A 26973-nucleotide genomic window follows, 5' to 3' on the forward strand; every position below is an offset into this window, starting at 1 on the left:
AAGTACCAGTACCTCAATATTTTACTTAAGTACAGTACTGGAATAAATGTACTTAGTTATTTTCCACTACTGCTGGTGGGAAGTTACACAAGAGAGAATGAAAACACAGAATAAAAATTCTGAGACCCTTAAGACATGATTAACCATTTTTGTTAGAACTCACAGGATTGAAATAGAGCATCTCTGCTCTACTATCAATGAGAGCTGGATTTAAGATTATTTTTAGTAAGTTGGTTATAAGATGTTTTTAGGGGAATTTTATTTTGAAGATGTGTAGAGTCATGTTTTTTTTTTTAAACAGGCCCCTTAGGGGACTAGGAAAGCTCTACGGAGTTTACAGTATTCAAATCAAATCCAACGACATACTGTATATATCACAATTGATATTAAAGCGACTGGAGTTTTAAAGGTCATGTGTGACTTTGAAAAAAAATTAAATGTGCTTTGCAAATGGTAAGAGAGACAGATGTCCCCACACTCTCTGTGGTACATTATTCCTAAAGGGCAGCCACTCTCCAGTCTCCTCCAACATTCAGCTCACTCTCAACAACAAACCAACTGTTTGACTCAGCCTGTGACAGTGTCCATTAAAGTGTGCTGTGAAGAAAACTGCAACACAGACGTTTCCTGCAGATTGATTGTAGTGTAGATCACTTACATCACACACACGGGGAGTGGAGTTAATACTGCAAACTGCGTTTTTTACCAATACCCAACAAAGACGGCAGTAGCAAAGCTCTCTGTTGGAGGGAACACCCCTTTAAGAACAGGGCTAATTCGCTCTTTGGGAATGTTAGACCTCCACACTCTTCATTTAGCTTAGCTGGGTTCAAGTGCTCTGTTGCCTTGGCATGCCCAGGTCTGAACCTCTAACTGTATCGAGTATTAGAAATTTTCCTCTATTTTCCGGTGTTGTGCACTTTCAGGCCTCAAGACCGCAGGGCGCACTAACATGACATGTCGGGATGGAGTGAAAGTAAAACAATATGCTTCTTTATCCTCCCAAAATAAGAAGCTGTAGGCTCCATATTATGGTGCAGGGAAAACCGCCAAAATTCAGACTACTGAGAAACCGGAGGAGCCCGTGTCCATCTCGAGGGTGGCAATTTATTAGCATATTGCAGTTAATATCTACTGTAGAGTAAAACACCTTGACTCGGTTGACAGCATAGCTTCATCCTGAAAAACTATCACCTTACCCAGTCTTAAAAAACAGACCTTTGACACAGCAGAGACTTTCTCTTTTCAGGATAGGCATTGCTCACACCCCAGTTAGAGTATCTCCCATCTATAACTGTGACCAGGCATTTATGCACACAAACACACACGTACATATACAATAACCGTTAGCGTTAGCGACTTTGTGTAGTAATTTCAAAACACCAATGTCAAAGAATCTTATGCAGACATATATAAAATACACAAGCTTGAATATTTAAATAAATGTTGACACAACTCCATGAGACACACGCACAAGTTGTAACATTAGTTTTCTTCAAATCACAAGAATCTTACATTAGTAAAAATTTAAAACTAGCCAGCTCCACTGCACATAGTGCTACTGTAATTTAAGGAAATCGAAAATTAGCTGCAATACTTTACTTTTATTTATTACCATGATTTATCATTTTTAATTTACAGAAATCACCAGACACAGGACACAGAGTCAGTTACAATTTAGACAAGACCATCTCAGCATTACATGGTATCTGCTGTCTACATGGATACACTGGCTTCACTGCACAATATATTAACTCCTAACTTATTAACAGAAATGCATTTAGTCTACCATTTACTTCATCTGTTTTCTTCCCCTGACACATTCATTTATTTACTGAGAGCCCCTGTGTTAATTATAGATACATAACACCTTTGTGCATTTAAAGACACAGTAAAGATTTTAACATCTTAACAAATTAGGATGTTGTGCTTAGATCAAAAAAGGACAAAAAAAAAAAAAACATCTTACGGACCCTGCTACCAAAAATTTGTTAATGTTTTTTGTCGGGAGGTTTTTTGTTTTGATTGTGAACACTGTAGTCATCACTATGATGCTGTAATTAGATGGAGAGAGAAGAAAAATGGGCGAATGAAGCCCAATTGCACCTGACAGGGAGAATAAATTTATTATGCCGTTGTTCTGCTCTTTTCTATTCTTCATTGCTTTTCATTATCTTTTTTATCCCATGTGAATGTGGTAAAAAGGATGCATTCTTTGTCTAGCTGTACATTATTTACATTGAAGTTCAAATTCTGCTGATCTGTTTAATCAATGAATAAATAAAAAATTGGTTAAAGTAGATAAACTATGACAACAATTTTAGTCAGCATGCAATTGAATGTGTTATTTTGTCATTATAGCTTATTTGCATAACATTTGTCTCTAAATAAAACACAATCAACTATGCAGTAGAACAATTCTGTTAAAACATTTAAAAACCATAGTGGACAGGATCAACACTAGTTCCCTTACAGTATCACAAATAGGATTTAAGTTATCTTGATCTGCTGCACTCATACACAAACAAAGTGTCAGGGGTCTCTCCTTTACCTGAGCTCATTGCCACTGAAGCAATTATCCCAAAGAGTTCGGCCCAGAGGTCAAAGATCTTCTGTCACCACTTCAATAAAGCGGAGTGATGGATGCATGTTATCTACATCATGATGCTCACTGCCTGCTGGTTATAACCTTGTTGCATAGAAAAAAGGTCATACACATACATGCACACAACCATGTCATATATACAGTACAGTGTTAGACACTCGCAGTCAAAGCAGTGACACATCCTTTTTCTTATTTGGTATGGATAAAAACACAGACAGTCATAACACTGCAAGTAATCTGCAAATTTAATACATTTTTAACACAAAAGGTATGCAGATTACAATCAGTGTGACACTGACGGAAACCACACACACACACACACACACACAAACACACACACAGAGAGAGAGAGAGAGAGAGAGAGAGAAATAACAGCCATCCATTTTCATTCAGGCCTTTTGCTGATGCTCTTATCAGGAACAATTAAACGTTTAAAAGGGATGTCTCCTCAAATTGCCATTTCATTAATTAGCACGGAAGGAAGTAATCAGTAGGCAGTAATCTTTCAATAACAAAGCGGCTACAGGGGACAGCATAATAATGAGGACTGGAAATTAGTTTTCAGAGGCAGAGAAAAATGAAAAGATAATCTAATGCATGGAATGATGGATGATTTTGACAATGCTAGCAGCGTCACACTTGAGATGGCAATGCCAGTCAGTTCATCGATCCACCACTTTGGTCTAGACCGAAACACCGAAACAAATATTACGTAGAATGCCATGAAGTCTGGGACATATTCATGTTTCCTGCAGGGTGAAGTGTAATAACTAGTTTATCCTCTAGTGCCATTATCAAGTCAAGATTTCAGTTTGTTTTCTGCCATTCTTTGATGTATGATCAAATGCCCGCAAAACTAGTGGCATTGCCATCAGTCTCAGCTGTTACAAACTTTTGCCAAAGGCTGCACAATAAGCAAATGTTCTCATGCTAACATGCTAAACAAACTAACGTTAGCATTTAGCTCAAAGAACCACCGTGCATGAGTGTAGCTTCGCAGAGCTGCTAGCATGGCTGGGGACTCTTCTTTTTGTTTTGTTCTTTTTTGGTATGAATTGACATGAAACATTGACTTTGTGAACTCATAACTGTGACAGGTGGGCCATTCTGCCATTTTTGGAGGCAGGAAAGTCTGAAGTGGGTTAAACAGACAGAGGACTGGAGTGCCAGGCTCTTGATAGCTGTATGCTAGTTGTGTTTCCCAGGATGGCTGAGACGCCTTTGCAAGCCTGTGGGCCAGTTTACAGTGCGTGTGATTTTCAGTGATTTCTCTTCCCATGCATTTAGTGGATTTAGTCAGTTGGCCAGCAGGTTGAGATATAATCCTATAGGCTAAACACAAGTAGAGTATCACAGTTTGAGGTTTTCCCTTAAGGACATTAATGCTGCATGAGATGAAAAAAACCTATTACATAACTGAAAAGTTGATAAGGAGTCGCTGCGTTTTCTAGATGGTCTATTTTTGAATGAAGTTCTGATTCACTCTGTGTGTGTTCAGACAGATAAGTACAGTATGCAAGCCTCCTATATTTCTGTGAAGTTAGCATGGCTAAGGCACAGATATACGACGCCCAGTGTCTGGACTTACTTTAAATCACTATTCACTCATACACTAACACACACGTGTGAGCAGGAAGTGTACCATAACTCCTTTAAGCTTGAAGTCAATAAACAATAAACAGCGATATTCAGCAGTCCTCAGCCATCACTCTGTGCTCAGTGAAAGCTGAAGATTAAATATCGCTCATATGACTCTGGCGAGGTGAAGGTCAGTGGAAAAATAAGACCAGAAAATGCAGAGAAAGGATAAATATCATGTGCTTAAAAGAAAAAACAAATCTCATTTTATAGATGTAGACATGTATTTCAAGGACAATGAATCCATCTCTGTATATTAAAAAGTATATAGTCTTTCTTAGTTCACTTAGACGTGGTATTGTCATTTCACAATGATCAATTGGACCATAATAGCCATGATAAGAGCTGTTTTTTATCTTATCTGTGTTGCCAATATGCAGTTCCAAACATATATGAATGGGTAACTATGTACATAAACAAATAAATAATTCCTTGGTGGTGCAATACTGCCCCCTGGCAGTGCTTTGCATGCACAAATGAAGACTCAAACAGCCAATATATAGTGTAGGTATATTATTTGTAAAGCAAACAAAATAATCCAATAAAATCCGTACATTCGAACATAAATATTTTTCTTTTCCTATACACACTTAACAATTAAATATATATGGCAGTTTTTATGTGATTTAATATAATTGTCAATTAAAAATCCATTCAAATTCCAATATTTATGCATCACAAAAATGAAAATATTACAGTCTCACATAGTAAATATATTTCATATCCAAGCCACAGGCGACTGAATAAAGGTCACATGTTCACGTAAAAACCACCTTCACAAATGCAACATTCAGTTGTGCAAAAGGAGATGAACGTCACAGTGAAGCAGCTGCTGCAGATAGAGGTGATAATGGTGGTCAAATTTAGAATTTGTGAAAAAGCTCCATGACAGCGATGGTTGTACTCTGTCCAAAGATGAAGGCTCCAACTACAATGGTTATGACCCCCCAGACTGTTAAAATCAACCTGCAATGAAGAAAAAAAAAATAAAATAAATCAGGGCATCAGGGACATTAAAAAAGAAAGATCAGTACAGAGGACTTGCAACCGCAATAACATAAATAACATCATCATTACTCATTCATAGATCATTCATCGTTCTTTCCTTAATCCAAAAATACTCTTGTTTCAGGACAATGGATCAAATCTACTCTGGAAATTAATGCCCAGGGTTGCCTTGAGCTTTTTCCTGATGGACAAGTCATTTGATCTCTGCAAAATATGTTACCCTTTCCAATTAGCTTTTCTCTGTTAGCTTGTTGGTTTAATTAAAAAAAAAAAAAAAAATTATTAACATAATAACACTATTTTATTGGTTCTTAACAGTTTCCTAATAATCTCCTAGGAATGTTCCTCGACAGAAAATATTTCCTTGAAAGGAAATCTTCATTTAAACCAAAGTTAATAGTCATTAATAGTCATTATATGAAACTCAGCTGCTGTGAACTGACTTAACTGACTGTCTAGGTTACACTGGCAGTTAATTTGATATTAACTAGTTAGAAGTGCGCCAGTTGTACAATGTCTCTATTTTCCTCATAATTATTAACAATTTACATTGTTCTTTTCAGAAAATGTCTTGGAAATGTTTAGGAAATAAAACAGAAATGACAGACCTGTAAAATTAATCGTTGCCAAAAAAAACCCACAATCCTAATTTCCTGCACACATGATCCTGTAGAGCACACACTTACCTGATTCTTGGAGTCACACTTTCTGTTTGCATTGTGAACACTAAGCAAAGACCTGCAATGAGCGAACACACACACAACAAATTTCAAACCAGTCAGATCATCAATCAAACTTTATTTGTTTAGCACCTTACATACAGGTTAGTCCAATTTAGTACTGAAACGATTCATTGATTCATTGATTAATCGAATAAAAAATAAAAAAAATAAAAATAAAAATTCCTCCACTTCTTAATGTTAATATTTTCTGTTTTTTCTTAGTCTTCTGTGACAAGAAACTAAACTTTGGACTGTCAGTTGGACAAAACAAGTAATTTGAGCCTGTGATAGAATTTTTTTTCTATTTGCTGACAGGCTGTAAAGCAAAGGATTCATCAATCCATTAAGGAAATAATTGGTAGATTAATTGATACTGAAAATACTAATTTATTGCAATCCTAATGCAATTCAAATGCCCTACTGATGAATGACAAGCTCATAGTAAGACAGTACCAATATAAACCATGTATAAATACATATCCATGTCAATACAAATGTAATTATGTCATTACAAACACAGATACACACACATATTAAAAAGTTAAGGTTGTTTTCATACCAGGAAAGATAAAGATGAAGAAGGCACTGATTCCTCCGATGACACTGATGACCTCTCCCATGTCGGGGACAAACATGGCAATGAGAAGAGTAATGGTGATCCAGATCACAGTGAGAACGACTCTGCAGCGACTCTCAAACGAGTGAGTGACGATTCCCCGGCGACGCCTTTGAACTCGTAACATCAGGTTTAGGATGACTGATCTGAGAGAAAACACGTTAAAAGACCAACATAAACTCACCGATTATATGCATAACACAACAGCTCTGGTGTCACTTACCTCCCCAGGAGAAGAATGATAGGATAGATGGTGATAATTGAAATTCCAAAAAGTAGTCTGGAAATTATCATGACCACATCATTTCCCGGATAAGACATCAGAATATCTGAGGCGACAGCTCGTCCAAACGTCATGAAGCCGTACACACCTGGAGACGGAGAGAGTGGCTATGAAAAGCAGCTCTCGGGTGAACCCATACTGAACTGAAGTTTACGTTTTTCAGAGGCCAACTCACCGGTTAGCGTGTAGATGAGCAAACAGAAGAACATGGAGACCACAGAGATGACCACCCAGTGGGAGAGCTTCTGGTTCTCCATGCTGCTATAGATAGCTATACAGGCTTCATGGCACTGCAAACACACACGGACACACTGATGAGAGTGTTTTGTTTTGGGGGGGACTTTCTACTTTTCATACCTAGCCAGAGTCAGACAAACTCATTGATGCCTTTCTTGTGAGTATGTTGAGCAGTGAGCTTAGACTACCAGGTCAAACCTCAACCAGTCATAATCTGACAGGAACACTGGGAAGCGAGCAGGGAGCAGTCAGACAAAAGCACTACATAAAAGTTAAAAACTATTTCCATGTGCTCCACATGCTTGTTTAGAAGTCTGATATTGCATTTTTCTTATTTGAGCAATATTAACTCCATATTAAAATCACTTCAACATCAGCCATGTTGTGTATTTAACGTCTTATATGATCCCACCTGGAAGCCAAAGCAGATGGTTGGCACGACACTGAACATCGACGCCCAGGAACTTATACTGAAAAACACAGAACACACACAGACGGTTACTGATGCACATAAAATGAGGCGTATGCATGCATCCTTCAAAAACCAGCGTGACTGACCCTTGGCTGTGCTCTGGAGTTATTACGACTGCATGGCTCTCCATCAGGTAATATTTGACAATCACTGCCACGCAAAGATATGTAGCAGCCAGAGTCCCCAACACACTGACAGGAGGAGGAAACAGTTAAGTCGCAGCAAAATTTACAGTCAGCTGGAAGTCATTCTGACTACAGGCAAGTGTTGTGTACCTTGTGTACTTCTGGATACCGATTTCTTTTGGGATGGACAGTGGTAGGATGATGACGAGGCACATGATGAAGAGGGCAAATCGTTGGTCAGTGTACCAGTGATACGGCATTTCTCCCTCACTCGACCCAGTCACTGACTCATATAAAGAAATACACACTGGAGAGACAAAAGCAGAGTCAGGTTGTTCCCTCCTCTGGACCGACCATCCCCACTGTCACTATTTCTGTCTCAGCCCTGTTTATTTTAGCCCCTGTCTCCTCACCTGCTCCCATTCTCAGTCACCTGAGCTTCCCTTTCACACACCTGTTCCCAGTTTTCTCATTATCCCAGCCAGTACTTAAACCACCCATTTCCACCAACTCTTTGTCAGATTGCCTGTCTATAGCCCAGCGACCTGTGTGTAGTAACCTGGTTTCTGTACTTGCCTGCGTGCTCGTCCATCCATCTGTCTTTAAGCCAGGGTTTTCTCCAGTTCACCCATTAATGTTCCTTCACTGAGCCTGCCTACGTGTGTGTCTGTGCTTGTGTCCTTCCTGCCTGTGCTGCTACCACCAGCTCCATAACAATCTCACTAAGTGCTCCATCTGCAGTGTGCTCTGTGCACAATTTCTGATCAAATGTTTTTGTTTTGTTTTGTTTTTTTGGGGGGGGGGTGAAAATCCAATCAAATGCTCTGTTTAAAACTAGAACAGACCAAAAAAACTAAAGGGATCTGAAGGGTTCCAATGGACAAAACGACATGGGACAGATGAAAAACGGTTGCATTGCTGCTCCCAGTCACATGTTTATCCTAATACTAGCTAGAATGAAAATTAAAGTGCGGATGCTTTGTGGTCTAACAGAGATTTATTTTTTGATATGGGAAATGGCTGCTAAACTGATCATAAACTCGATCAAGTACCTTGATATCATGAAAACACTCACTGTAGAAACCAGTGCCGAGTGCAAACAGAGCAGGGCTTTATGATGATTAACAGATGGTATTGTGATGGGAGCCTGGTACTCTATCATGTGTATCTCTAACAGGAACACTAAGGCCCAGTCAAGCACTGTATTTGTATTTTGGAATTTTTGTAAATGTTTATGTAGATGTTACGTGTTATGTTCTGCTAACATATTAGTTCATAAATCAGTTTATTTATATTAGTGAATTATTAGCAGATTTTGCTAAAAAAATTATGGTTGTATTTCGTATTATTATACAGCAACCCTGTCTCCTAGAAACTAAATTTATATGCAGCTAAACTGCATCAGCAAATACGTTTTGTAGAAAATGTCGCAAATTGGTTGATACTGAAAGTAGCAGTAAAATTTTTCACAGACAACTTATTAGTTTTCTACCAAAACATCCGATCTTTCAGTTCAATATCCATTTGTAGTGACTACAGCATAATCAAACTTATTTAATACAGAAAAGTTCAGAGTGACTTCACACTCCACATGTTTATTTACATTTAACCAAAACCACAATCTTTCCCTGACGTTAACCAAAGCACTTTTGGTGAACAAAAGCACTTTGGAATCACAGATACAGATACAGATACTAATACTTTTTAATATTGCATTATTAGACAGTTAATTGTATGAATTTGCAGACAAGATCACGATCACTGTGTGTATGCACACAACAGCAGCAGAGAAGCAAATAGTGCATGCACTAATAAGTGTTCATGTGCCCAAAATGGGATCTATCTGAAATGGATCCATCTTTTTGTTATCAATCCTACTGATATAAGTATCGATACTCAAGATTTAGTATCAGTAGTATTGATACTGTAGGTTTTGAGTCGCAATTTGATACGGAATGAAGAATAAACAGAATTCTGAGACGAAAAGCACATACCACACACTCACAGGAGGAGGAAAGAGTTTGATCACCACACCAATATTGAAACTTTTTGCAGAGACAGACGTATTTAATAGAAGTAGCATGTAAACTATAAGCATGAACAATATGGTCTGGTTCAAGCAATAACAGACGCTATGTCAATAAAATAACATCATTCATGGTTGTTCTGGTTCTTACATTTCTCCAGCTGGTCCTGCACCACCACCAGGAAGGCAACACATATCATGAAGAGGTTGAAGCAGAAACAGACCTCGCAGAGTTGACCCACGGCTTGTCCACACACCTCTCTCACGACATCCTGATAGGTTTTCTGTCTGCTGACAGACGACGCGTAGCCCAGGATGACCAAACCACTGATGAGGAATACCAGGGATACCTGCCGCGGTACCCAGGAGAGGGGCTCAACTTTAATCCTCATTCACAGACTGGGCTGATATTGGCACACAGATTATTAGACAATGGGGCCCCGGGCGCAGTAATGTAAAAGGCCCCCACCCCTTCGTCCTCCTTGCGGGAGTGGGGGCCTTTTTTGAGCGCCATTTTGGCAGGGAAAACACAAAAATTACAAATAAATATTTGCTCAGACTTGTTATTGGTCGATATCCGATAGAATAAGATTTGAATTGGGATCAAGAGCCAAAAAAAGTGATGGACACATTGAGCTCTCTGACTTTCCAAAAAAGAACCTTCACTTCAAACAGAGGCTCCTGTTTAGGGGCCCCAGGACCTCTTGGGCCCCTGGGCCCATTCTTGGAAAGCCCACGTGGTTATCCATCCATTAGACACACTCACACAAACACACACACACACACACACACAAACACACACAAACACACACACAAACACACACACACACACACACACACACACACACACACACACACACACACACACACACATTTTTTATGACAGTCAGTAGGTGTAGTCCAATGACAGTTCAGGTCCTCACTTAAAAGGGAAGCTTCATTAGAGCTCACCTGTGAAAAAAGATGAGCCCCTTTCACACCAAGGAGAGACAGAGGGGTGCTGAGTCTATAATGTGCATACACAAAACTAACCACAAAAAAAACCCTGAATAGCCACATATTTAAAATTACAATCAACAAAACTAACAACTGCACTTAAAATTTCCCAATTGTTCAATGAAAGTATTAGGAATGTATCCATGCAGGGCCTTGTAGCTGTACAACGTACTGACACTTGAGATATTCTTGCAGGTGTCCGATCCTGTACTCACCATCTCCACAGTGATGGCAGTGGACACTCCCCCCGCCTTCTGGAAAGCCCAGGGGAAGTTGAGCAGCCCGGCTCCCAGCGCCGACTTCAGCATGATGAACACGGCGCCGAACGAGCCGAGACGCGGAGGATCCGCGTGAGACGCAGACCGGGCCAGCAGGCTGATGCTCTCCCGGGCCAGTTCCTCCATGGTCCTGAACCAGCTCCAAAGACTCACAAGACCGGATCTAGAGGCTTTAACGGCTACTTCTGTAGGAAGATTTTGTGTGCAACTAACTTTTCCAAAGCAGTCCGGGTGTTTGGTTCATTCCGCTGCCTTTCGAGTAAACCTGGTGAGTGGTAAACCATGCCAATATATAGACCTCCACCCACGACTCACGTGGTCTGATAGAACTTTTTGACTATTAAACATTTCACTCTGAGGTGAAAAATTTGACACTAAAGTGAGTATGTGTGCTTGCGCCCGCTCCCCCTCCTCCCCTTTATGTCTGTCTCTCTGATATACAGCACAGAAGAAGTAGCACTGCTTAACCTCCGAGATAACATGTTATATATTATATCAGCTATTATAAGATAAAGAGTGCATTTTCCAGGAAAGGGCTCTCCACTGAAGAAATAAACCATCGGAGTGCATAACTAAGTAATAGTACGAAAAATGTACACATGCACCACATATGTCCAGAAACCTGGATTTACCTGCCAGGGGTCTCTATGCCGCTGGGCCCCCTGTTTCTCCAGTCTGAGGCCAGCTTCCCTCTGAAAATAAGCAAGTGAGTTTTATCTATTTCAGGCGGTTTGTCTGAGATTTTGGCCTGTAATTCACAGTATCTTTTGGTACGTTTGCATCTGGAGGCTGTGTGTGTGCAGCATGAGCGTTTGAAGTGACCAGTTTTATGACTGAAAATGTTGTTGGATGTTACATATCATCCTTAGATATAATACCACAGGAGAATAACTGCAGAGACAAAAGGTAAGGTAAGATTTATCTGGAATAACGTCAGGTGTAATAACAAACATGAAGCCTAAAATAAAATAATAATAGTAATACAATGAATGATAATAAAGTTGGTTAAGGTAATTGTATTTACAGCCTAAACTTAATAGGCATACATTTGGTTTACAATCTGAACAGCATAAAAAACACTCTGTCCTAAGATAAGGAAAAACTCCCTTTAATTGAACGCTAGTAGACTCAGTTGTCCTGCTCCTAAATCACAAGACAGATTGAATTACGTCATGGTTTACTTTTCATTGATTTATTATATATTTCATACTTATTTCATGAATTTACAGAATCTCACTTGAAGAGTTGGTGTGCAGTGCAGTTTATAGGATCATCACATTTCTTTATTTTCTGTTAAAATAAAGTCCTGGTCCTATGCACTGGATAGTAAAATCTACCACTCATGGAATTCATAATCCCAGTCATATTTTATGCTACACACCATCTGTTAAAGAGCAGAGAGCGCTACTGAAATTCCCATAAATGCTGCTCTTCATCTGACTCAATTGCAGAGAGGACGAGGTATCTTTGTTAAGAAAAAACAAAAACAAACCTGTGCTGTATCTTGAACCTTTCAACAGCTGGATGCAGAATGTGAGGGCTTTGGAGCACCTTAAAAAGATTCCCTGGTGATGTTGAAGATTTTCTCGAGTGAAATGCAGGACAAAGAGAGATTAGAGGGAGCCAAGGTGTTCCGGGGACAGTTGAAAGACTTAGTAGCTGATCCTCCAGGCATTTACTGTTTTCAGAAATATCTCAGGATTTCACTTTTTTTTTTTTTTAAGTGAAGAAAAAGGCCTTATCAATTCCTGATGAAGTTACTTCAGTCAAACTGCAGAGTAAGAACAAGATGATGATCATCATGTCATTACATTACAAAATTATGTTGATGTTATGGACCATTAAAAAAAGATGTAAAGAGAGCAAGACTGGGCAATTTTTAATGAAATGTACATACATTGGTTTTTTTCTTCTGGCCGACATAATACGTCATGTTTTTAAAAAAAAAAGATGATGTTTACGCTTGTACACAAGCACACTGCCTTCAGATTCCTACTCAAACTACATTAACACCTTTATGATTTTTTTTTCAGATTTCATACTTAAAAACCATTCCTGGCCAATAGAAACATGAAAGCTCTGACTGAGGCTCAGTCAGCAACAGATTTGAATCCCTCCCTCTGTGTCTGTGGTGACCTGCCATGTTTTGTGCCGACTGTCCATGTATTGAAAATCAGTCGTAACGGCCAAATCAAGGTTATAATCTGGATTTTAAACATGTAGTCTCTTAGCTAAAAAGCAGACAGCCAGAGACTTTTTGACATGCAGTCTTATTGATTTAAACTCAAAACAAGAGTAAGATGCCATGGTCTTTGCAAACTGCAAGTGGAATCAACTTTATAAGCCTAAAGCTGGGAAGTGTATGAAACGGCACTATTCAAATCAGCCGTTAAACCTGTGAGGTTTTAGTTACAGAGTCTGCATGGTGTTGACATGGTATTTAATCAGATTAACACATGAATATAAAGCAGCATGTCCACCTGAGGTTTCAGTGACGGCTGCAATAACTTCTTAAATTCAGCGTGCTGCAGTAATGAAGTTATCACCTCTGACCTTTAGCTGTCACACCCGCTCATATCGTGTTCAAGTCATGCTCCGTGACACGCCACACAACCAATCACCATCGTTCACTTTCCGCTCACAGTTTTTATCCTCCACACTCTGGGGGCACTGAAACGGTTTTGAAGGATTTTGAGGTGCAACCTGCTACACTGTGGATGAATAAAGTCAGATGAGATTAATCTACTCATGATTCTGCTGTTATGAAACAGTTTAAGAGTATTAAGATTACACACACACACACACACACACACACACACACACTCACACACACACAGACAGACACACACACACACACACACACACACACAAACACATGCACAAAACTGATACACACAATTTCAAGAAAAGCAATAGTTGTGATTTAAGGGAAAAAACTCTTTTTTTGTGTCAGCACAACTTTAATTTAAGTTTTTGTTGGTTCAAAAATCAGAGTGAAACAAAGAGGCATGAACCACTCCATAGTGCTGTGAAAAATATTAGAATAATGCAAATAAACCAAAAACAAAACCAGAAAAAAACCAGTAAATACATTGGTAAACCAGTGAGTAAAATGCAGGGTGCGAATGCATGACAGAACTCACTCAGTAAGAAAAGTTATACAACATTAAATAACATTACGGCAACTGTAATGTTACGAGGATGAAATTTGGGAAACGCTTGTCCTTCTTCACACCACTGACCTATGTACTTGGCATGTACTTGTTATACTTTATACTTTGAATACTTTTTAGTACTTTGTTATTATTTATTGTATTATTTTGTCCTATGTGTTTTATTGAGAAGTGCGCGCTCTGCTATGTATTCGTTTTAATTGCCCCACAGGGGATACATAAAGTTATTAAACTGGTTAAAGTGGAACTTTACTGTAACCAGCAGTTCATAGTAGAAAAAGCATCATACAGTATAACTGCTTAAAGAGGACGGGAAAACCACTGAAAGGAGTCACATGAGATGACACGGTTTCAAACAAGTGATAAAATTTATTTCTTTAACAAGCATGCACACACTGCAAAGAATCCTTCCACAGAAATCTGATTTTCTGACATTACACCAGTCGTACAGGGTGGTGAATTAAACTTTCTGCACAAAAACGTTGTTTTTCCCCCTGTGATAATGCTCTCCTCTGGGTCATACCTGATTAGATCACAAACAGATCTGAACACCTGGCATCAAAAAATTCCCCCAATTCTCTCTTGGCCTTAAAAATCGCCTGGTAATACTGATATTCTGCAGTAATAATACAAATTGAAGTGTGTACTATAAATATTAGCTTATTGGGAAGATTTTTCTTTCAGCTAAAATATCTCAGTAATAGGAGGGTCTTCGTCTTCTTCCCTCCCTGGATTAAACTGTTTGTTACTCCAGCCTAAAATGGTATGACCAAGCAATAGTACATGATGTGAATTTAATTTAACAGTTGAACTGGAAATGTGAAATCCCCATATCTAAGAAAGAGATGCATTAGAGCAGAAAGCAGAATGGATAATGTAAATATTTATGTCAGAATTAGAGCAACGTCTTTGTCCTCTCTGAGGGCAATGCATGTAAAATCATACCACCGAACCAAGTACTTCATTATGTTCCAGTTTCTGAAGTCCTGATTTAAGGATTGATATGTAATCATGATGAGTGTGTCTTGTGAAGAGAGTTTACCCTCGTGTCTTCGGATCGTGGGGGGTGAAGGACTCTCATGACCAGCTGTCATCACATGGACTGATCAGCTAACTAACCAACTAACTCCTGTGCAGAGCTAGTAGCGTGCTGCATATGGGGAAAAACAGTGTGCTGAGGGTGGGGCTGTGCTTGTATGTTTGCCCCTTCAGTGTTTCCTGGTTGGTCTGGTCGGAGGTGGGGGGGCTCTGGGGTGCAGGCACGGCGCTGGGTGCGAGGGTGGTGCGGCTGGCACACATGTCGTAGAGGTTTCCAGAAAACTTCGTCTTCCTGGACTCTTGTCTGAGAGACTCCCAGACAGCTGCTGCCTCTCCAGGACAGCCGGCCAGAGCTGAGTTTGCACAAACGTGGAACGCATTCCAGGACCTTCGAGGAGCCAGGACAGGAAGAGATGTCAGCGTTAAGCGTAAAATGCAATGACTGTAATGCGTCTAACACCAGGAAAGTGTGTGGAAATTGAAGTACAATAATACAGCAATGAAATTACATATGGTGAACTGCTGAGCAGAGGTTGAAGAGTAATTAACACTCTCCAAAAAATCTCCACATCCAGTGGTTTAACCCTTCATGTTGCTACAGTGATGTACTGTAGGACCCCGTGACAGCACTGTCAGGTGTGGTAACAGGTGCAGCAGAGCACACCTCTGACCAGGTCCAACAGAAACAGACTTGAGAGAGGGCAGTGAAACAATACAGTGTCAAATTACTCTTTAAGGTTAAAATCTTTAACTTTTTTGCCTGTGTATATCTGACAACACCTGTTGTTACTGCTGATAATGTTTTAAAAGTACAGGTTCTAGGAAACATGCTGCAGCTACTCTGGCAGAAATGCATCATGTTTTTTTTTCTGGTTTTTTTTGGTGGAGAAGATGTTTTCTCTGCAGAGAGCTGCCTGCTGTATCTCGAAATGAAGCTGATGAGACCGAAGAGTCTGGACCTAAAACCATAACATTGCAGGCCACAAAGCCAAACCCGACTGGACATCTCAAAGGAACTTGCGGGTGATAATTCTCTGTTGGGTCATCACAAGTTCACATCCAGTGTGAATATAACAAGTCTAAGAGTTTACAGCCATGCAGGAGCTCTGTGAGGTTAGGCTAAATACTAACATGTTCACAATGACAATGCTAACATGCTGATGTTTAGCAGGTATAACATTTTCACCATCCTTAGTTTAGTGTGTTAACATGCTAACATTTGCTAATTAAAGAAATCAGGAAGTACAGCTGAGGTTGATGGGAATGTGATTAGTTTTGCAGGTGTGTAGTCACGAGAGTTTCAACACAATCTATCCACTAAAAGCCAAAAATGTCCGACTCATGGTGGCACTACATGAAAAGTCAGAATGAAGTCAGAATGAGTAGGAGGACCAACCTCCGGGGACCATGAATGTCTGTACAAAATTTCATGGCACTCCATCTAGTAGCTGTTGAGATATTTCAGTCTGGACCAAAGTGGTGGACCGACAAACAGACCGACTGGGACTGGCACTGATATTGCCACACCACTAGCGATGCTAATACAGACATTAACATGAAACAAGAGCAGCTTTAAGGATTACAACTTTAACAATTTGAAACAAGTTGTATCAGGACAGACAAGGTGCAACTGGATGGTTACCACGCTGACAGGCAGTCAAACACACATACACACACACACACCTGCATATTGCATCGATGTCCTGTGTGCTCTGCTCTTTTTGTGTTTCCACCAAACTGTCCCCAAGTGTGAGTAAACACTGAGCAAAACTCTTGTAGATGGAACCACAGGAAACAGGAATTGCAGCTCCGAAACACACAGGGACCAAGCCTGGTGGGGCGGAAAGGAGAAGAGAAAAGTATATTTGAACTCTATATTAAGATAGTTTCATCAGAAATGGTAAAGAAGTGAATGTTTATATAGGGACATTGTAAACACAGTATGTGTGCATTTACAAACTGAAAAGAAAATCACTCCATTCTTGTAGATACTTTTATAGCGACATGATCCATCCAGTGCACAGATGGATCAAAAAAAATACAGAAATATGTTGTACTCCATTCATCTGGAGGGATTATATATCCTGCAAAGCCAAACTCAGTGTACGACCACAAAACCACGTGTGAGCTGTCTGGGTGCACTAATCAGCTCATACATTACACAGGACACTGGAATTGGTTCTGAGTTTTCACAAAAAAGTTCCTGAAAAGTTGTGACACAAATTTTGACTGGAATATTTAAAAACTGATTTGGAACAGAGGACTTCCGGTGAAAGTAAATTTGTACACAAGGGTATGTATGAGTGAGATTTCTTCCTGGGCATTGGACCCATGCAGATGCTTTGTTGTTGTCTTGGAAGACATCTCTGGACGAATCCAGATGTCGGCAGCCCTGGGTGTGCTGCTCCAGAGTCAAAAGTGCACTATATGGCCAAAGTATGTGGAAACTTGAACATTACACCCATATGTGATCGTTGAACACCTCAGTCCATGGACATTATTCTGCAGCTACAACAGCTTCCACTCTTCTGGTTTCAGGCCTCAGGCTTGCCTACTTTTATGCGTCTGTACTGTCTCATGACTGGTAATGTATTGTTCGTCCTACTGGCATTTTTTTCATTATGATATTTCTATCTGTAAAACATATGGTAATTCTGATTGTAAAAAAAACCTTGAAAGTGATAGATTGCCCAATTCACACCCAAATACATGATGCTGTACACCCAACTGCTTGCACACGTACACGCACACAAACACACAGAAAGAGAGAGAGAGAGAGAGAGAGAGAGAGAGACAATCAGAACATGAGGGGACAGTGAGCATTTCATTAAGGTAAGTGCATTTGTAAAACCTTTGTCTCCGCAGTTTCAGAATAAGCTGAATGAAATATCCTTGACCAGTCGTGTTAACTACCTTGGTCTTTTTCTGACAAACCAGCTGAAATTCCTCTTATCAACCAGGCTTTCTACCTGAAGTCAAATTGGAGAAAAGACATTTGCATGTACAGAAACAGACACGTGAAGAAAAAACTAGTAAAACCAGCAATGGTGTTCAAAATGAGACAGGCAAAGCTAACTCAGCACTACCAAACTTTTTCCTCTCTCCCACACACACTCAGACAACAACTGGAGAGTAAAAAGACATCCTCACCCAGGCAGAGAGCGATAGGCAGCAGCATAGTCACAGTGCCCGGGTGGGACTTCATAGTTTGGCTCAGCGAAAGTCCCTTGGAGCTGGGTCCTTCCTCTGATCCAGAGGCTCTGATGTGAAGCTCCAGCTGGCTGTGAATCCAAAGAGTGGAAATTTGCTGCTTTAAAATGTGATGTGTCCTGCCATCCGCTGGGAATTCATCAGATTGCAAAAGTACAGCTATGCACAGAGGCACAACCCGGCTGGATTAACAGTGAAAGGGAGCGATGCATTGCGGAGAGTAAGAGGATGTGTGTGTATATGTGTGTGTGTGTGTGTGCATGTGTGAGTATGTGGATACATGTGCACAGGGGAGGGGCACAAGGCGAGAGCCATGGAGAGCTTGGAGACAGCAGACCAATGACAACATCACAACACAGCACACTGGATTAGAGCGTTTTCATTTCCGGTCTTCAATATTTAGAGCATTTATTTGAAAACCAAATAAAATACATATAATATGATGGAGATTGCGCACTCAACACACTCAGACACCATCTCTGACTAGTTCACACACATCTGCATGCTGCAAACACTTGGTTTTACTACTGAACAAGGAGTTTTCCACAAATGATGCTAGAAGGAAACATCAGGGGTGTCAGGAGGATTCTTTTTCATGTGGACAGATGGATGACGTCCCAGTGAGGATAAGACAAGCCAGCCCACTTGGGAGTCCAACCTAGATGCAGGGCACCCTCTTGAGAATAGTAGCGACCCATGTGAGAATCATCTACAGCTACTGTATGTGGGTCATGAGGGGAGATTCACTGTGACTGTGATGTGTAAAAACAGTCTTAACTAGAGACTAGAGAGAGAGAGACAGAGAATTTAAAAAAATGCATGCATGGACTGTAAACCATCTCATTTATTCCCAACTTTCCTTACTTGAGAACCTGTCTTGCATCCCTGTTCTCTCCCTCTCAGCGTCCAAATCCCCTGCTACAACCCCCCCCTTCCCCAGATGGCTCACATTCCATGCATTAGTATAAGTCCTGGTTCACATCTGTATACTGACACAGGAGGAATGGTAACCCTATTGTTAATCTGCAGCTTAAAACAACCATTAACTGCAGAATAAGCTGTCTGTCTGAAGCTGCTGCCACGAATCAATACATCATGGGAGCTACTCTGGCAGCATTTCCAACCCTGAGTCTCCCTTAAAACATCTGTATTAGCTCAGCAGATGTGGGTTGGGTTTTTTTTGTTTGTTTGTTTTGTTTTGTTTTGTTTTGTTTGTGGATGTAAGACGTTTCCAAAATGTTGTGGAGGCTGTTACAGCAGCATAATAATCAATAATGTATGGCTTTAATGTTCAAGTGTCCACATACTTTTCACAAGGTACTGTATATCATCTTGCTATTGAAATGTCTTTTTCACTCTGAATCAGATTGTTTTTTCAACCCTCTGTTGTCAGGTGTGTGTCAGAGACTCCTCCTGCTCAGAACCTCGCCATACAGATGTGTCAAGTGCCACACTAATCGTTCTCCTCCCAGCAACATTCCTGCTGACCAGGGGTTGTCTTACCTGCTGGTTTTGTTGCGCTAGAAGCTCAAAGTAGGACCTGTCCTGACCCTTGAGTGCTCTAGTGAACCCCAGATTTTGTTTAACCCAGACGTATGACTTTCCCACTGTTGTCTGATAGTTCCACTCAGATTTTCCTACACCACAGTGCATTTTTTCTGCTCAAAAAAAGTGGTATAATCTGTGGAAACATTCTTATATAGACAGTTTATTCTAGATCTATTAATTCCAAATCTAGTTGTAGGGACATAGAGGGTATATCAAGGCCACACCAAAAAGCCATCTGTGGACTATGAAAATACCCCGTGTGTGTTTGGTAGGTGTCTGTAAATGCCCTCATCTACAACAAAGATGTTCAGCCTGAGTCACAGTGGCCCCAATGGATTTCTAATAGTAACAAATTTTAATGGCCAAAAAAAATGTTGCCTAATCACAAGCGGCTGTACAATAACTCTGCCTCAATAAAATACAAACACTGCAACTGGCAAAGATTTAGATTTAAATCAGCAAATACAGTATTTGATCAAATAATATGTAAGACCCAACCCCAAAGCAATCTGAAAGCTTAATTCGTTTTAGTGTAACATATATTAATCAGGACAGACACATCAGCTCTTTAAATGCGTCAGAACCTGATATTCTGCATGCCTCAAAAATACATCAAGCTGAGCCATATTTACAATTATAGCAATGCAGACATAAATGATTCACACAACAGCAAACTCTTTGGAAAGCTGATGCTTCCATTCAGAACCTACGAACTGTTATACGTGTAACGAGAAATTAAAATTTGTACAATTATTATGATCCTTACATCTCTGAGAAAAAAAAAAAATCAAGAACACAAAAAACAAGTTCTATGACGGACTGACAGTCTGATGATTTCCACAGCAGAAAATTATCTGAAGACTCACCGCTTTGGACAATAACAGCTGTACTCTCAGCTGTACGTCAAAGTCCATTCCTGCCCTAGAGTAATACACACCCACTAAGGGCTTTTGGTGGACAGCTTAACAGACGGATATCTTAAATTGCAAAAGGCACGTGAAGTTTGTCACATATTCTATTTCAAGAAAAATCTTTAGTGTTCCTTGTTTAATATTTTCAAAACATAAGGACCAAGATAAACCCAAAAGTGTAATTTTCAGTCAGAATATTTTGTTATCAAAATACAATGAATAACTACAAAATGCACTCAGTAGAGCTCATACCACCGCCAAGGCAAAATATTGAGGAAAATGTCAAAAAAAATGCCCTCTCTCAAAATGTTATGGAAAGTCATAAAAAAAAATTCCTGGAACTTCACCAAAATGTAACGGATTCTTCCCTGGCCCATTCCCCATCCCTCAACCAAGTTGGCTGCAAATTGGTTCAGTACTTTTTGCATAATCCTGCTAACAAATAAACAAACAAACAAACAAACAAACAGACAGACAGACGGACACTGGTGACAACAGTGTCCTCCTTGGTGGAAGTTAGGATGAGACAATCTGACATGAGAAGCTGTCGTTTGGCCAGAATGTAAAGACGGCCGTGGTAAATGGCAGCAACCACAGAAAAGGAAGACAGAGTTGTGCAAGTTTGATTGACAGCGCTGGATTACGGCATTATGCAACACTGTGGGGAGTAAAAAAAAAAAAAAAAAATCCTGATGAGATTAGGATCTGGATCCTCGCTCTCTCCACTGCTCTCTATCCATCCATTCATCCACTTCTCCCTCTTTCTCTGCTTCATGTAACAAATTATCACGATTGGTGTTTAAAATTACAGGTTTTAAGTTTGGTTTGAGGAACTGCATTACAGGTTTAGATTCACATTGTGACACTCAACATTTCAGTGCTTTAATATGAGCAACCATTCAACAAATAATGATCAAAGCTGCCAACACACTCACACACACACACACACACACACACACACACACACACACACACACACACACACAGATACAGTACATGTAGACAGGAGCTAAAGCTTCCGCTCTTCAAGTTTTTATCCCACCGCCATCTAGAGGGTGAAAATCATGGTGCAACATCGGACCGTGCACTCTGCCGATCACAACACACATTTTACCACTTGTTGTTTGTACTGTGACTTAAATACCTCATGCTGCACTGTATGGAGACAAACACTGAAACCAGGGAGCTGAAATGACTGGAAGTTCATCAGCAGAGGATGAATCCGGTTTTTTTTTGACACACAGTTAATTATCTTAAGTGATTGATGAATTAAAAACACCAAATCACTTGCTGGTTTCCCGAATATGACAATTTAATGCTTTAAAAACCACAGCGTATCGTGTGTTCATCAAGACAACCAACCTGAACACATAGTTTTTTCCTATGGAAAAATGGCTACTTTTTTCAATTATTTTTGTACATTATATGGCCTAAATGATTGATCAATTAATCTGACAGAGTAATCACTGCATAAATTCATAATTAAGCTAACCCTAAATAACAGTCCTCCCTGAAACCTAAACAGAGATCTCTGGGCTTCATTACTTTTGAGACATTTGTGTTGTTTCTCACCAAACTCCAAATACAACAATTTTTTTCAAAAATAATTCAAAAGAAACAGATAAAATGACGGGTTGTACACTTCATCTTTTCTAAGTTTTTATGGCGACATCTTGTTCAGAGTGCTCTCACTGTAGTAGAATATGATAGGTTATGCTTTAAGCACCAAACATCACTTAACAGGTGTATAAAACTGCAAATCAATATCATGTTATAATAGATTTGATGTTTGAGTTCATGTTTTGTGCCAATCAAAAGTCTTCATGACTGAGAATTTAATATGTTACAAATTTTATTACTTTTCCACAATTCAACACAGCTGAAAAAAATCCTCCTGGTACTTGACAATAGAGCTTACTGGAGCCACTGGAGATTCAAATTTTTACCTCATCTTTCCTAAAAAGAGCCCAAACAAAAGCCCTCACTGCAGCCCAGTGAGTTTTCACCCCAGTTGGATGAGCCCAACCTCCCTTAACTCAAAGGTAAAAACTATTTTTCAGAAAAAAAATACTACAGGATCTTCTGACCCACAGTCTGTTTCTGTTTTGTTACTGTGACACTGGACAGGTCAGGACAAATTTGTTGACTTGAGGAATTACTCAGCGTGAATCGGCGCTATTTCAAAATGAAATTTACTTCAAAATGACAGCAGAGCATAGCTGTGAGAGCAAGTTCAAAAATCTGAAATGTGTGTAACATCCTGTGCATGAAACATGAACAGGACGGAGAGATGCAGCCACTAACTTTCTTTGTGAGAGAAAAACAATCTGACCATAAACAGGCACATAAAATGAACGAATCACACAGAAACAAGCAGGCGCTGTTTCATAAACCCACCTCAGACATACATGTTCTAGTTGCATAAAGTATCTTGCGAAAAGGGTTTTCTATGTACTTCTCTTATGATTTCCTTAAGGAAAAGGAAAACAGTAAAATGTAACATAATGCATATCTTCAAGAAACATCCTTTAATGAGATTTCATCTTCTGAGTGCCCTGTCAAGTTATAAGGATTTTTTTCTTTAAGGAAGTCCCTTTTCTGTCGCACAAATGTCTTTAGCAACAAAAAAAAAAAGAGGAAAACAACTTAAAGTACCTGTGAAGGCAACTCAGATCAGGTCATGGTAGAGTTTTATGTCACAGATTAACACCATAAGTGTACCAATAATAGTGTTTTTGGTTACAAAAAATCCTATGGGTACTTCAGTGTGGTGTACTTTACATTAGCTCTGCAATCTACTGTGAGAGATTTCTTGCACCAACCTCCTAATTTCAGTTCAAAAATAAGGAAATAAAAACTTTGTCGGAGAAATCTTAAGGAGGAAAACTTTATATGCAACTAGGTAGCTTTCAGCATCTTCCCCTCAGTCCGGTTATAAATATGTAAGCCCGCCTAACTTGTCTGTGCAGACTACGAGTCCCGTCTGAATAAATGAAATATGTATTATTGACCTTGGATGGGCTGCAGACCAGTAGTGGACTGTGCATGTTTGCATGTTGATTAGCAACGAGGTTATTACTATCAGCTACATAAACTAGGCAGCCAACTTTTTCTTTTTTTTTCTTTTTTCTTTTTCTTTTTTAACATCAGGCCTACGAAAAATCAGCTCTACTCGTTTAAAATAAATTGTCATCGCTCGTAGTTTTATACAAAATAGGGCTGGATATGCTGTCTTCAAACCCCTCGGTGTCATCTCCGTTAGTCTAAGTCTCTGTAGCGGGTCGTCTCCGGTGATGTCCACCCATCAGATTTTCTTCCGGACGCTGAAAGCCACCGAGTTCCCGTACAGCAGCCGGTCCCGCTCCCGCACCTCCTCCTGCAGCTTGGCCTCGGCAACCCGCAGCTGGCGGATGGTTGCCTTCATCTCCTTCATCTTCACCTCCATCAGTGCGATGATGTCCCGCTGCTCGTTCAGTTTCCGCAGCAGCTCGGCCGACGTGGTACCGGTGGTCAGCGAGTACGAATGGTCCAGCGGGCTGCTGGTCACACTGACGTACTGCACGGGCAGCTGGTGCAAGGCGGACGTGGTTTCGACCGACGAGTCGTCGGCGGTGAGCTCGTCCGCACTGCCGACGGGCGCGGTGTAACAAGTCCCCTCTGACTGGGCGGGCAGCCGCGCCGTGCCCAGGTACTCTCCGTTTTGGCCTATCTGAACCACGGTGATGCTGTCGTCGCTCGCCTCCCCACCAGCATTGCCCTCGGCTCCTTCCGCCGTGCTGCCCAGGACGCTGGTGATGACAATCCCGGAGGTCGCTGCGGCGGCGGGGGCAGGAACCCCCGCAGACACTTTCCTGCCTCTGCCCCGCCGACTCCTGCGCTCATTCACGCCCCGCAGAGGGAAAAGGGACGGCACACGGATGCTGTAGGTTTTCCTCCCGCCGGCGAAATGCACGCTGCAGACCCGGTGCCCCGTGGTGGGCTGGAAGGTGCTGAAGCAACCGCTGACCCCAGCCCGGGAGATGTTCCTTAGCCACAGCTCCCTCAGCGCGGTGTCCTTAGGAAACGTGTAGAAGCGCAGGTCCCGGTCCCGGTGCGAGTTGTTGTAGCAGCCAGGTACACAGCAGGTGAACCCGGGCATGTTTGCCTCAGCGCCGAGGGTAAAGACACGGTCTCGGGGTGAAGCTTGTAATATTTTGTTGTTGTTTCTTTATTCTGTGCGTTGTTATCAAGCCCCGCGGCCTGCAAGCGGAACTACACGTCCCACAACGCTAACAACTTCCTGTTTATTTTTCACCAAAAACTGAGCCGATGCTCTCCGTACGACGACTGAATCCACCCGAACTTATCCGGACTCGGAGCACACACAGTGTGTACTTGTGCTGAATTTGCGGCTGGTATTTTATTTTCGTTGGTAAATGTGTGGTTTTGTTCTTCGCTGTGTTATCGGGCCAACCGTCTTCCACTGAGAACTAAAAGTACCATGAGTCCTTGCGCTTCCTGTCCAGGTCCGCCAGCGCTCTAGCGCCCCTGCTGGTCAGGGGGTGGAAACACACCTGAGCGCAGAGAGGTGCATTGTTTACAAATCATTCTGTTTAGTCATAGTCAGCGGTGGAGGAAGTATTCTGATCCTTTACTCAAGTAAAGCTACCAGTGCCACAACGTAATAACACCATGAAAAAATAATTTAAGGAAAGGCATATAAGTACAACCTGGAACATCTACTTAAAGTATTAAGAGTAAAAGTACTCCATGCAGTAAAATATCCCTTGTGACTGATACAGTGATATATATTTCATATCATTACATTGACAAACAATGACACACAAAGCATGTTTTGTACAACCAATAATCCAAACCTTAAAATTAATAAAAAAAATTTAAAAAAAACATTGAATGTTTTCATTCTGCTTGAAGATTACTCAAACCATTTCCAACATAGCTGCAAATTAATTTTCTGTCAATCAACTAATCGACTTTTCATGTATATGTGTATATATTTTTAATACAGTAGATTATTTCATAACAAAGCCTTTCATATGTTTTGTGTGCAAAAATCTTAATATGTAAAATAACTAGTAACTACAGCTGTCAAATAAATGTAGTGGAATAAAAACTACAATATATTCCTCTAAATTGTTGTGGAGTGGAAGTATAACGTAACATGAAAAGAAACTACTCAATTAAAGTACAAGTACCTTGAGTTTGTACTTAAGTACAGTACCTGAGTAAATGTTCTTAGTTACATTGCACTACTGGTTATAATACAAGCACACATAAAATAATGTCAGCATTTTGAAAAACAATACCTTCATACATAATGCAGACTATTTAAAAAAAAAAAAACATGCTTTTCAGTTATCTGTTTACATTCATGCAGATATTATTTTCCATGCATATTAGAACTGGATGGTCCAAGGCCCCGTGCAGGAGTTTTCAGTTACAACGGCTAATTAAAACTCTAGGATAAACTTTGTCATTTTTTTCCCAACATATGTACTGGTGGTGAAGCAAAGCAGTGTTATAGTGTTTGTTATATTTTTATTGTTTCACATCAAGCATCCATGGAAGGTGAAACTCCACGTGTCCATATTAAATGTGACAGAATTTCAGAGGTTTGAAAGGAAATATTAAGTGTTGTTTAATTTGAATACAGTCCAATTTTGAACCTGTTTCCTGCCACAGCTTTGCCAATCTTGCCATCTGAAACAGCACAGTGTACAGCCTTGTGGTAGTAACCTTTATCACCCACCTGATGGCCTTATAGCATTCTCTTGTGTACTTGCTTTTGTGGTCGCAACCACAGGGACATAACAGCTCCAGATCTCCCCGTGGAGGATGAAATGGTTTGGCTGTTGAATTTCATCCATGAAGTTGGATGGTTGCGGATTGCTCTGCATTCCTGTCATCTTTCCTATGATCCCCATTCAACCATTACTCAGACACTTTTGGATATTATCTATTGATCTACATGTCAGACCCTTCTCTGTAAACTAGCAGACACATCTGTAGCTTGAATTGCAAGATACAGCCAGACTGAAACTTCTTACCTTAAATTTGTAAAATTTTAAGTCAGGTAGACTACACAGG

At 40.3% G+C, this 26973-nt stretch overlaps 3 protein-coding genes across 3 annotated transcripts; all 3 read right to left on the bottom strand.

Moving 5' to 3' along the window:
* Positions 1 to 4741: 4741 nt before the first annotated feature.
* slc38a8b (solute carrier family 38 member 8b) lies at positions 4742 to 11132 on the bottom strand. Its single transcript, XM_040131393.1, has 10 exons — positions 10944 to 11132; positions 9884 to 10082; positions 7857 to 8013; positions 7668 to 7772; positions 7522 to 7579; positions 7048 to 7162; positions 6813 to 6960; positions 6533 to 6735; positions 5938 to 5989; positions 4742 to 5209 (listed from the first exon to the last, which is right to left on the bottom strand). Exons 1-10 carry the CDS (start codon positions 11130 to 11132, stop codon positions 5107 to 5109), a joined length of 1329 nt encoding a protein of 442 aa, XP_039987327.1. The 3' UTR covers positions 4742 to 5106.
* A 4169-nt stretch (positions 11133 to 15301) lies between these two features.
* Positions 15302 to 18437, bottom strand: nrn1lb (neuritin 1-like b). Its single transcript, XM_040137515.1, has 3 exons — positions 18368 to 18437; positions 16901 to 17048; positions 15302 to 15605 (listed from the first exon to the last, which is right to left on the bottom strand). The coding sequence occupies exons 1-3, from the start codon at positions 18420 to 18422 to the stop codon at positions 15302 to 15304; spliced, it is 507 nt and encodes a 168-aa protein (XP_039993449.1). The 5' UTR covers positions 18423 to 18437.
* Positions 18438 to 21731: 3294 nt separating this feature from the next.
* On the bottom strand, positions 21732 to 25451 carry thap11 (THAP domain containing 11). Its single transcript, XM_040139045.1, has one exon. The coding sequence runs from the start codon at positions 25022 to 25024 to the stop codon at positions 24191 to 24193; it is 834 nt and encodes a 277-aa protein (XP_039994979.1). The 5' UTR covers positions 25025 to 25451; the 3' UTR covers positions 21732 to 24190.
* Positions 25452 to 26973: the final 1522 nt, after the last annotated feature.

The sequence above is a fragment of the Xiphias gladius genome, chromosome 1 (assembly GCF_016859285.1).
Source record: "Xiphias gladius isolate SHS-SW01 ecotype Sanya breed wild chromosome 1, ASM1685928v1, whole genome shotgun sequence".
Lineage (NCBI taxonomy): Eukaryota > Metazoa > Chordata > Actinopteri > Istiophoriformes > Xiphiidae > Xiphias > Xiphias gladius.